At 41.2% G+C, this 12,739-nt stretch overlaps 1 protein-coding gene across 7 annotated transcripts in view; it reads right to left on the reverse strand.

Annotated features, from left to right (window-relative positions):
- Positions 1-12,739, reverse strand: part of frmd4a (FERM domain containing 4A) — a 92,066-nt gene that overhangs the window by 44,590 nt on the left and 34,737 nt on the right. Inside the window, exon 1 of one of the 7 annotated variants that reach the window (XM_049723876.2) lies at positions 6,388-7,042. The exons of 5 other annotated variants lie outside the window; for them this stretch is intronic. In XM_049723876.2, coding sequence (XP_049579833.1) covers positions 6,388-6,480 — 93 coding nt within the window. In that variant the 5' untranslated portion in view covers positions 6,481-7,042. Of the gene's footprint in view, positions 1-6,387; positions 7,043-12,739 lie in introns of those variants that run through there. One more of the 7 variants, XM_049723877.2, reaches the window with a different exon arrangement.

Consider the following 12,739-nt stretch of genomic DNA (forward strand, 5'->3'; position numbering starts at 1 on the left):
AAGTGTGTTATTCTCCTTTTATTTAAAAAAAAAAGCATCACATAAAAACTTTGAATCTTAAGGCACTACAGTACTATTAATTTTTTTGGGGTGGCGTGTGACATTTTTGTAATGTCAAATATGTGCCTTGTACAGATTGGGAAAATGCACTAAATAATCAAAGTGCCGCAACATCAAATGACAAATTACAAACAGTCAATAACGCAATGATTATACAAAGCCGCTGCTCAAGCCACCACTTTGAATGATCTTGTTTCTCATCCCTTCGAGGCTCCACTGTACTAACTAGAAATCCAATCAGGTCATCGATAACAAGTTTCGATCTTTTTCATCTGTGTGTTCCCTTCTTAACCTTTTGCCTCTTCTTCTCCTTTCTACGTATGTCTACTCGGCTTCTTACGTGGAGCTTCTCTCATTCCTCCTCCTGCTTTTATCTTCACTCAGGCATATGCATGAAGCATGAAGTGGCAGAGGGGGCGCACTGAAGGGAAATGGGTCACAAACCCTATGAATGCACAAAAAGCAGTGTCATGTGAAGCTCTCCGGCGTAAACAAATGTAAATGTATGTTCAAAAAATTGACCAAAGACTACAGGCAAATAATTATTTTTACTCACTACTTCCAGTGTTTGCTAGATTAATGTTTTTGCTAACACATAATATGAAATGCAACAGGCATGGGCTAACTATCATCTATGTTGAACAACAGACATTTGAATACAACCAGAGTTATAATATTCTTTATCCTCTGAGAAGAACAACACATATTAGTGCCGTACTAAGGAGCAGAGGGAAGAGGAGCTGCCTCCACATTTCCATTTCATTTCCATCTGTCTGTCTTACACTGGCACCAGGTGACCAAGGCACGCAGAGCAAACATATTTGGTTCTTTTCTTTTCTTCAATGCATTTTAACGGCTGTAAACCACACACGAATACCCATAGGTCAACTGTAATGTTATTTTCATTTAATAGAATAGAGAATGATGATTTGAGATACAAGTGATTTGATTTTCTGGCATGGTAAAAACGAATGGAGCACCACTGTACCTCGAGCTTTGGCTTGCAACACAAAGCAAAAAAAAAAAAAAATCAGGTGACAGCTCATAAATTGGGGAACTCGTAAGTCAAGGTAACACTGTATACTGAAATGATGACCTTGTGTCAGTTGACTCACAAATTGACTTAAATTAAATAAATTGAAGTAAATAAATTCTAAAATTGGATCATTTCCCAATGGCACTGTTGGTTGCAAATCAGTGTGTGCCGCTAACAGTACAGCTGGGACGAGAAGTGACATGCATGGATTGAGTGTGATGGAAATTCAATTCCGATCACTCTCATTTAATTTGATTGTGTTAGAGGTGCAAGCATGAAAATCAATAACATAATGTGGCTTGAGAGAGGGATGAAGACAGCGTATGTGTGTGAGTGCTTTGTTTTCCACGGTAATTCATATAGTATGTGCACAGAATATCATATGTAAAGGAAACCTTTGAGTTATCAGGACTATCTGGTACACAATTTGAGCCAGTGAATGAATCATAATAAAGAGTGCGGCAAGCACATTCAAAAAGCAACAACAGAAAATATATTCGCTCCAGCTAATCATTCTCTCCATCCACTTTGGCTTGCAGATAAATATTAATGAGGATTACCATGTTCTTGCAGTACACCCACAGGAAAACAAGGGAGGGGGGAAGAAATACTCTCTCACTCTCTGTCCTTCATGCACATGCGTTATTGCGCGCAAACACACACACACATGCACACACACACTAGATTGTACACACAAAAGAAAAATGAAAAGAATAAAAGGTGGCTTGGATTAAACCACTCAATAAAAGAAAGAAAACACACACACAGTAGACGCCGCTTCATAAGAGACTTTTTTTCTGGTAAGTGGGATCTCAGGGATGTCAACGATTGTGCCACACAAAGACAGGAAGACAAGACCCCACACACACCTATACAAATACTTCAGACTGTCCACACCATAAAGAAATGTCCAAATAATGAGCCGTTAACAAGAATGGTGCCACACAAAGGCAGGAACACAAGACCCCCCCCCCCCCTCCACACACACAATGTAAAATGGGATAGCTAAGACCGCTCCACACAAACACAAAAATTAAAAAATTCCACGGAAAATGTCAAAATAATCAAAAGTATAATACCGCCAAAGAAGGCGGCAGCCAAAAATAGCAAGACAAGTACACAAACACAATGAATACGATTACGTCACAATGTCTTCTTTTGTTCTCCTTGCTGTCTAACAAAGAGCGTAAATATTCACCAATATGACAGCAATCTGTATTTTGGTTGTCCCTGTTATCCCTCCCTCTCTTTTAGCACTCCTCCCCTTGCCAGAACACATTTCTGCAAATAAAGGAGCAGAGATAATGATGTCATCTTCCCAAGCTGTGTGAAAGTGGCAGAGAGGAACCCCCACCACTACCTCAGTCTCTCAAGATGTTTTGCCAAGGACAGGAATTCACTCTCTCCATAGCTACCCTTCACAGAGAGAGTGGGAGAGAGAGTGAGAGAGACAGAGCGAGAGACAGAGAGAGATTGAGTGGTCGATCGGCGTCACCTTCCACCGGCAGCCAAAAGGCTTCAACTCATTTGATCTTGGACGCAGCTGTGCCGCATGGCCATAGGTTTGATTTTTGGATGGGGAATAAAGGATATTGGAGAGAAAAAAAATCACAGCATAGAGTGATGAAAGGGTGGGAGTCTCTTCATTCCCTCCCTTCTCAAAAATATTCAGCCTTGGGGAGGCGAGGGGGGTTCCCTTTCAAGGCAGGCAGGGGAGGGAGAGGCGAGTGGGGCCTGCAGTGGATGCCCAGCCTCCAGCCTTCAGCTCCAGTTTCTCACAACTCTTTCTTCTTCCCTCTTTCACCGCCCTTTGTCTCAATAATTGGACTGACCGGCCTCAGCGTTCCTGCCCGAAGTCCTGGAAGGCTCGGTGAGATCAATATGTTGGCTCCCACTTCAAATGACAATTCGGCATCTGCAGCATGGCGAGTGTAAACATAAGCACACTTAGCCTTATTGCAGTTGACTTTTTTGCGGTATTGTGGATTTTTACAAATTTGGTGATCCAGTTCAAGTTTAATCTCCCACACTTGCTTCCCCCAACATTCTAAAAACATGCATGTTAGGTCTCACCTGCAACCCTCATTTTCTATAGAAAATGGATGGATGGTTGGTTGGACTCCGACAAACTCTACAAATTGAGGGTCACTGGAATTCTGTGATTCTCCATGTGGGCGACATTTCTCCAAATGGACCCTGACTGTAATGTGTGCACAATTGGATCATCTTGATGAGGATTGGACTTTGCGTGCACCTGATCCACATGGCTGACCTTCTCCATGATTGGCGCCGACAGGATGTTAAAACGTAACGAGGATCGATTAGTATTCCTGTCTCACTCCCCCCCTACTTTTAAAGGGCCAATATATAGGGAGGTGAATTACAGTCAGGCTATTGTCTGCTATTGTTCTGCTGCTGAATGTGTTTGGCAAACAAGTGGGTGAACTTCTTTTCTTGGGCCAGGCCAGCCTTCTACTTTGCTGCTCCCTTATTGACGTTTTCTCAAAGAACATTTTAACCCCACAAAGTTCGACATTGTCAGCCCTGAATTATGTGCCAAGATTGTGATGCAACTGCTGAATTGTTAAAGTGGTGAAAGCCACCTTATTAAAAAGAGGGTTGGTTTTCCCCAAGGAAAATTTGGGAGCGGCGCAAGTAAAAAAAATAAAAAAAAGTTTCTGGTGAGGAAATTGGAAGTGTCAGTGGAAGAGCCAAACAAATTAATGAGTTACTGAAAAGCCTTGCCCTCATCCGTTTTTGAATGCGCAAAGCTTTAGTGAATCAGGTCCTGAATGTTTTGTTGACGTCTGGCTTCTTCTCATGCCGTCTCATCCCCTTGTTTGTTATTTTGCTTTACCTAATTTCACAGTAAAAGCTTGAGCAGCTTAAAGTGATAGCGGTTAACAAAGTCGAGCGATAATCCTAATTCAGACTGCTGAGCAGAGGTAAACATCTCCACAACAACAAGCTGTTTATACTCTCTGCCATTTAACATAAAGGGGACACAATACGGTATAAACACTTTTTAGGTAAATAGTCGAGTTTCTGGGAGGCCTGCCTTCTGCCATTTAGCTTTTACTTGTGCATGTCACTACATGTCGCTGGCTCAGACAGATGTACAAAGATACATTAAAAAAATAAAAAAATAAAACAGGGTGAAAAGCTGGCTATCGCTCTTGAGCCCTCGGCTATTTATTATGAAGGCATGTCACAGACATAATAGTTCTCCTTTAATATTTGCTTTCCATGGCAGGTCGTCAACACAAGTCAGCCGAGTGTGACAAGTTGCACAAGGAGAGAAATTGCAAATGTATTTTTTTGCTTAGTTAAGGGCTTCTTTCGTCTTCACCCTGAAGATACCAATCATCTTAGATACATCCATCACTTATGGCGACATGGAATGATTCTTCTGCAGTAAATGAGTGACAGGGAAGAGAATTTCATTTCAAAGAAAGAAATGTAAGAGCATCCATTAAAATAACACATCTCCTTGGTAACAAATGGCAATTTGAAGAAAGCAGTGCGCATGCATGCACTAAGATAGTATGCATGTGTGCTACTCAATGCTGGGGGCTCTTTAGAAACCTGCTTCCCTCATGTCCTAATTGCATTCAACCGCTTCTTACCTTCAAGACAGACACATTTCTTGAACTTTCGGGAGACATTTTCTGCAGGGATTATGACCACGAGGCTAACAATTGGGATTCTAACAAAGAAAATTATCCATCCAAATTAATTTACAACACACTAGTACTAGTACTGGAACCTATGGCCTATGTTTTAATTAAAAAAGGCCATCCTAGAATAGCACATCCCAAAAAAATTCTCCTCACGTCTGCCATGAAAAACTCCACCTTACTTTTGCGGAAAGGTCAATGCATGACTTTTGTTTATATCCAGACATTTTTCTGAAGTGAGAGGATGCACACACCACAAGTAACTCCCACTGTGTGTACTTAAACCCAGCAGGTCTGCAAATTGAAGAAAGAGGATGAGAATATGAGGTTGCAATCACGGCGCCGACCTTCCCCCCGTTATGCTGCCAGAAAATCTGCAGCGAGCGGGTTGATTTCACGAGTATGGCAGACGCAATTACGTCAGGCGGTGAGTATTCATCTTCCTCAGTATTTACATGACAACAGGTAGATTACATTTCAAAAGTTTCACTAATGGAGAGGCAAGGTGGTGTACACCCTGGACGAGTCACCTGCCAATCACAGGGCATCAACATGTATTCACTCCTAAAGACCATTGAGAGTCTTCAAGACGCTGAGAGAAAATCCACAAAACGGAGGAGATTCAACCCCCAAGCCCACGATTGTGAGGCAGATATGCAAACCACTTGTCTACCGTGCTGCCTCCAGCGTAGCGAACTCATGTTATTTAGACAGCTCCACTTCTGTGTGCATTCAAAGAGAAGAAGTACAAAGAGAATTCTCTGCGGAGCTTGTGACGTTTACATGACTCGCACACTACAAAAGAAGATTCAAGATACATGCCATCCTGTAATCTAATGTTGGCCTCGTTTAAAATACCTTTTCATAATTTTTGTAAACAATTGGCACTAAGGTACTTGCGGATGGCAGAAAGCGATTGACTACCACACAACAATTTGACCTGCGCTGACATTGAGCGTGACACATCTGTACCACAACATCAGCGAATGAGCTTCTACATGTGGTAGACAACTTTTCTGAAAAACACAACAGGCGAATGATTCATTGAGCTGGCAAGTTGCAGCTTGTCTTTACCAACCTGTGAAGAATAACTGTGTGGCACGCACATTCCATGTTTAAGTCTGCTGGAAAACCATTACCTTGCATCTGCATGCACTGACACACAATGTGAATTACAAACTGAGCTCTGGTAGTCCAAAGATGATGTGCAAAAAAGCTCCCAGACCCTCACTGTCACTTCAAATATGTTGAGACGAGTATTCCCACTGTCCCCTCTGACAACCTTGAACTATCAGAGAGATGGCAGAATACATTAGAGATGGGCCCAGGATTGACAGACACACCAGTAATTGTTCACTGCGGAGATTAAAAGCTTTGCTCTTGACTTGCCTCCAACTTCAAACTAATGCCGTCCCCTGGATTAGCCTAGAACCACTTCTAGTCCCATTTACTCACTCACTCACACACACACACACACACACACACACACACACACACACACACACACACACACACACACACACACACACACACACACACACACACAAAGACACACACACAAAACAAGGGAACCTGGTCCAAAGAGAGCATGAAAAGGGAAACCCGGGTGCTCACCCGTTCACCACTGTTCCTGCGAAGAGTCCCGACCGGCAGTTTGAGCATCAGCCGGCGGGTCCTCCCGGGCGTCACTGCTCCCTGGACCAGCATGGTACGCTCCAGAGTGTCCGTGGGCGTGTGAGCATGTGTGCCGCCGTGGGAAGTTGGCGTAGGCGTGGGCGTCCTCGCCGTCCCGTCCAGCCTGGAAGCCGGGATCCACGCGAGCTTTCCCGCGTGCACCAGTTACAAAAAGAGGGTGCTTGCGAGGTGTGCAGTGTTGCTTAGAATAAGAAGAAATTCTAAGTTCCTTTCTTTGTTGTGAACACGCTGTCCATTCCGCCGTGCTCCACACTCTGTGCTAAATGAGTGAGTGAGAGTGGGAGGGAGTGGGAGACGCTTTTGTCTCTCCTCCTCTCAGTCTGACAGCGGCAACCCACTCCCCCTACACTTACCCTCCCCTTTCTCCTTCCTCACTTCCTCCAGTAGGGGGGCTTATCCAGGTCACTGGATTAATGTGACGTCATTGATGTTATTAGCGTACGCGCCCGGGTCGTGTGAGCCAATCGCTGTAATAATTGAATTAGAAAAATTAGGAAAATATTGATAAAACAGAATAAAATAAAATAAGAATAACAAAATGGAATAAAATAAAATAAGAATAAGTAAATTCATTTATAATGAATGAAACCATAATCAATTAACCAATTTAACAAATGAAAAATATAGTTTTTACATATTTAATTTTTTAGAATAAAACTAATTATAAAATGCTGCATTTTATGTGATAAATGACTACAAAATAATTTGGTAAAGATAATAAAAATACTTTTTAAGTAACTAATTCTAGTGGGAGAAACACGCAAAATTAATATGCACGATTCTTGAAATGAATTGGACTAAATTACAAAATTATCCTAACAGAGAAATTACTATAGAACACAGACAATACATTTTAAATCATTCATTTTAAGTGTATTATTTTTATTGACTAACTATAATTTATCATTTCACTATACATATTTTAATAGCACCAATATTCTGAGAATTACTGTAACAAATTTCAGAGGACTATTAATAAGACTGTGATTGACAATTTCATTAATTAATCACATAAATGATCAGCGCACCATACAGTACTTGTCGTATAACATCAGGTGATTCGCCCACCCACTGGGATCACGTATGTGTGTGTGAGGGGACCTCAAAAGGAAAATGAGATTTTTTTTTTTTTTTTGCCATCTGGTAGGGAGATTATCAATGAAATCCCACATCAAGCTTTCTCTCTCTGCGCTGTCTGGATTTAGGGGGAGGGGTGGCGGGAGGGATCACACACAAACAGTGAAGTCAAGCCTATATTATTCTAATGCAAGATACATCATCTATATGCAAAATAGTCAGGAAATTAGCCAGATTTATCCGAGCAAGCTCAGATACTCATTTGGAACAGCGCCTATTCAGCTGAGTCAGTGGTCTTGCCTTCAGCTTCCAGTGGGGTGGTCTATACATGTCCATTAGAACTATTGGACCTCTGAGATATGGTTGCACCCACCGAGTCGCTGTCATATTCTCATCATCACTCATCCCCGAGACCGGGCGGACTCCGCACATCAATACTGCGGTTGGCTGATTAATGGGAGAGGATCAATGCACGTGCACGCAGACATATGGTGGATATAAAAGCTCTACACGCTCCGGTTCAAATGGCAGGTTTTTGTGATATAAATTACAAGATAAATAATTTCACAATTTTTATTTTTAAAGCCTACGAAACCAGCAAAACTTTCAATGTAACAATGGCAGAAGTGTGCTTATTCCCATTTAACATGAATGTTAATTCTGAGCACAGTCCCATGTTAATCTGCAATTTGAACATTGGTGTGTAAACCTTTTATACTTACTTTTATACTTACAACAATCACTGAACTAATTGTGTCATAAACACAAGACACCTGCAAGACATTAAAATGTGACTCTAATGACTCACGTTAGCGCAAAAAGACATGACAACAAGGAAAATCTGACTACAAAGGAAATATGACTCGTTTGTCGCTCTCACAATCAGATTAACAGCAGCTGTCCAAAAGAGCATCCTCCTCCTCAAGCGCCCGTAAGTGAGGATCACTCGCCAGCTTTCACGACATGATACTGTAGGAGAGACGCACCGACATATATTGCGTCCTGACAATCACTCAGGAGAAAATTATCTGATGCGGTAATCCTCAGTCAGCATTATTTATTCAACAGGCCTGGCCCACATCTGCCTGCCACTAACTGTGGCCTACATGAAAAATGATCAGTGGTTTATTTATAAACTTAGCATCTGCCTGGCAGGTAGTAGCCAGGGGTGCGAAGTAACCAAGACTTTATCAACACAAACACACACACACACACACTCTTCTGATTGTTGAGACACGAGATTTTTGCCTGACACCTTCAACAGGGAGATGTCCAGGTGGAGATGAGATGGGAAGTGTGAACACGTTAGGGATGTGTTACCACTGTTTTTCCTTTAAGTTTATTTTCATCCCTTGACATCTTGATGTGTGTGTGGGGAGGCATGTTTAAATATGTTAAATCCGTGTTAAATGTGTTTAAATTTGAAGCCAAGGGCAATCCATCCCCACATGTTTATGAGCTAAAAATGAGGCATTAAACTGTGAATATCAAGCGTTAAAATGGGTGATTCTGACATGCCTTGATGAGCTGGGTCAGTTTGCGCCGGCAGTCCTCGAAATAAATCAGCTAATAATACATTCCCCCTGATAGTAAGACGTAAGATTTGACAGATACAAACCAAGCAACCAGAATAGAAAACCAGCCAATATTAAAAGTCAAGATAATAAGACAGATGCAATCAAAGCTCGGCTAATTTTATGTGTGATTATAGGCATCTGCCTCCTCTTTGTTTCGGGATGTAATAAAAAGCATCATTGGATCCAGGCCCCGTGTTAATTTCGTCTGATAACGCTGCCAGACTGTTTGACTGCCCGTAGGCCGTCTGACTCATCCCTATGGTCCTGCTACTCACTGGGCTTACTCTCTTTGTGCGTCTGTTTGGGGGGTTGACACCCTAGAGCTGAACTGCTTCTCAATGCGCTTGCATGTTTTCACATGATGCACATGAGCAATAACAAAGCTGCAAATCAAAAAATGATCATATGACCGCAAAAACTCTCTTCAAAGAGCCAAATATTAACCCAATTGTGTATTGTAATTTAATCTAGCAAAAGTCTCCAAGCTTAAAGCTAACATATAATGCGAAATGGAAATTAGCATAGGTTTTATGCTAATCATAACCTGCTCAATTAACGCACACACAGCAGCAACATATATAAACAGCGCATATAAAAATACACACAGGCGTGTACTTTCTCTGCTCTGTGTAAATAAAGACTAATGCTGGCGTTTTACATTTTTGTTCACTTATGTATTGTGCAGGAAAACATTGGCAAAATGCAAACAAAATTAATGTCCACCGGCGCCCTGGCATGAACGAGGTTAAACTAACGTCAAATGCTTAATTTTTTTGTATAATCCCCACGGGTACACGTTGCTCTTGCAGATTCTTACTATGCTAATGCAATCCTGATGGGCTCCCTGCAGGGCCGCTTTTCATTTTGATTTCATTTCCTCACCACAGTTGTTAGTTTAGGCGGGACTCGGAAAACACGTTCAAGGTAACAGATTGCCTGGGAGGTTTCCTGGAAATGGGAACGATTGTATGGCTCGTGTTGAAAACTGGGACATATTTGTATTTTGGAAAGCTTTGTCCGCGCTCAGGGGAGAAAGCTGTTTTGGACAAACCGCATTATTCAGCACAGCATCTGCTCAAGCAGCTGTGAGGGGACTCTTACAGTAAAGCTGGCTACAAACACACTAATTTTCACATCAACCTTAAATGTGATAAGGACAAAATAAAAATGTGTTATTGCTGAGATCTACCGGAGTCATATTCCTTGTTTGGCATGCCCAAACATGGCCAATAAACTTCTTGAATCTTGAATTTTGCATCAAAGGAGGATAGACCTATACAGGCTATTTATTTGCATCTGTATGTCTCGTTTGGGAATCTCAGCTACATTTGACACAATTTGGATGGGTAACTGATTCACAAAATTATCTGGAAAATAAATCAAGTCTAAAATAATAAACCAATTTTATTTTTAAAAATGTTACAATTATTGTCCATTTCCAATTTTGTGGACCGCCTGCAATACCGCCACAAAGTACATTTGGAATGCATGATGAGTTACTCCAGTTGTATCGTCCAAAAACATGAACATAATAAATGCATTTTTTTTTCATACATCTGATTAATAAGTGTGCAGTCCTCTGTGGGGCCCCCAGTAGCACTGACCGGGAGCGTAAGTCAAATCAGATTTATTTGTATACAGGTAGCCGTTAATCAGAAAACTCTCAAAGGGCTTCACAAAGCCACGGTTGAGAAATATTGACAACATTTGTTTCTTTATTATGATTGGAATTACATTCCTTTGTGGAGCAGCAAGTCTATTTGTTGACTCAAAACACACTTCCCTCTCTGCTCCTCGCCACAGTCACCAAATCTAAATATGATCATGTGGTGAAAGTGGCCGGATTGTTATTGGCTTTTCCACTCCACCAGATGACAGTGGGACGGATTCCCGAGAATGTCTCCGGAGTTCACAAATAGTTTATCCAGCACCTCAGCACAGGAAGAGCAAAGTCGATGACCATCTATCTACAGGACTCTTCGCATTTGCTGAGCCTGTGCAAGTCTCGCCATATGTTGTTATTATAATAATACAGCTTTGCTTGTCAGGGTGGCTAGTCATAAAAAATCAATGACTCACTGGAGTCAAGCCGGGCCGCTCTCTGAAAAACATGGTCAACCTGCTTTGTTGTTGCTACCCTATGAATAAAACATATGCATTGAAAATAAAAGCTATTCATCCAGTAAAAAAAAAAAAAAGATTGGCGGCATGGTGGAACCTCAAATCATCATGACTTGGTCAGCAAATATTGTGCTAACAAATGATACACCATTGCAGATACTACAACTTGTATTAAAACACTGCATGTTTAATAAACGTGGTGTCAGTTTGAGGGTCCTGCACAACAAATAATTCACAGCGGTTTGGATTTTTAATTTAGTTTGAACTGCACATGCCATTGCGATGGCTTCAAACAGCACGGAAGAACAATGCTTTTCAAAGCCCAATCGTATTATTATGACACCCACTACTTATTCTGCAACTGTTTTTATTGTAATAGGCACTTTTTATGGTTTCTCCATTTCTCTGATTCCCAACCACAACAGTGTGCCATGACAGATCAGCAGGTTGTCATGCAATTTTCACTAAATTGGTCCGAAAATGATAACTTACTGCAAGTCTTTCAATGCCAGCGACTTATAGTGACATTCAGAACAATATCCTAAAATATGTGGCTTGGCAAAACAAAGGGTGGGAAACAGTGGTGAATGTTACGACACAACATTCTGTCTGTCATTTTTTCTCATTAACCAGCTACCACCACCACTAGTTGAGAAACACCGCTAAAATATGTAAGCCTTAATGCTCACGTCCATCTTTTCAATGTCCATTTCATGACCTCCAGAAAGGTCTTCAACATTGTATTGACAAATGTGCTGTCACAAAAACGACAAAGAAAAAAAAAAAACACTCCATAGCCATCGCCTTCATAAGTAGCACCCATGCCTTACCTTAGAATTATAATATTTCAGAATATATCATTCAAATGGCCCTATAAGTATTCTATTATGAGAGCAGCGGCTGACTTAAATGGAAGCGAGATCTGCAATTTGCAGTTGTGAATAGCAGATGAGGTCTCTGAATTACACAACCATGTCTATTGAGCGTGTGTGTGTGTGTGTGTGTGTGTGTGTGTGTGTGTGTGTGTGTGTGTGTGTGCGTGTGATAGGCAGGGGACAAACTGGAAAGCGGGGGCTCGATAATAATAATAACTGTAATACAAGTTAAGGATTGATTTTCTACACATACAAATGGGATCAAATTTATGATAATTGTCTTCGCTCCATTTATTTGGCTTATTGTGCATACAGGGGCAAAAGTTTAATGTTGGAGTTCTGATTAAAGTTAGGTAATGCTTCAATTTTAATCCTTCCATATGGGTACTTGGGGTCTATTTATGAGCTTCCTTTGCAATTTGCCTCTTATTCAATGGAAAAAACAGTGATGGCCCTGGAATGGACTGAGCTCGAATTAGAAGGTTCTACTGTTTTGCAAAAGAAAAGAACCAATATCCACTCTGCGCCATTATTAAGAACTTTTGGGGAATAATACAAGTATGTTCGTGGTGACACAATGTTCCCAATATGACAAATTTAGAGAACTTATAAAGGCATAGC

The sequence above is a fragment of the Syngnathus scovelli genome, chromosome 6, assembly GCF_024217435.2.
Source record: "Syngnathus scovelli strain Florida chromosome 6, RoL_Ssco_1.2, whole genome shotgun sequence".
Taxonomy (NCBI): Eukaryota; Metazoa; Chordata; class Actinopteri; order Syngnathiformes; family Syngnathidae; genus Syngnathus; species Syngnathus scovelli.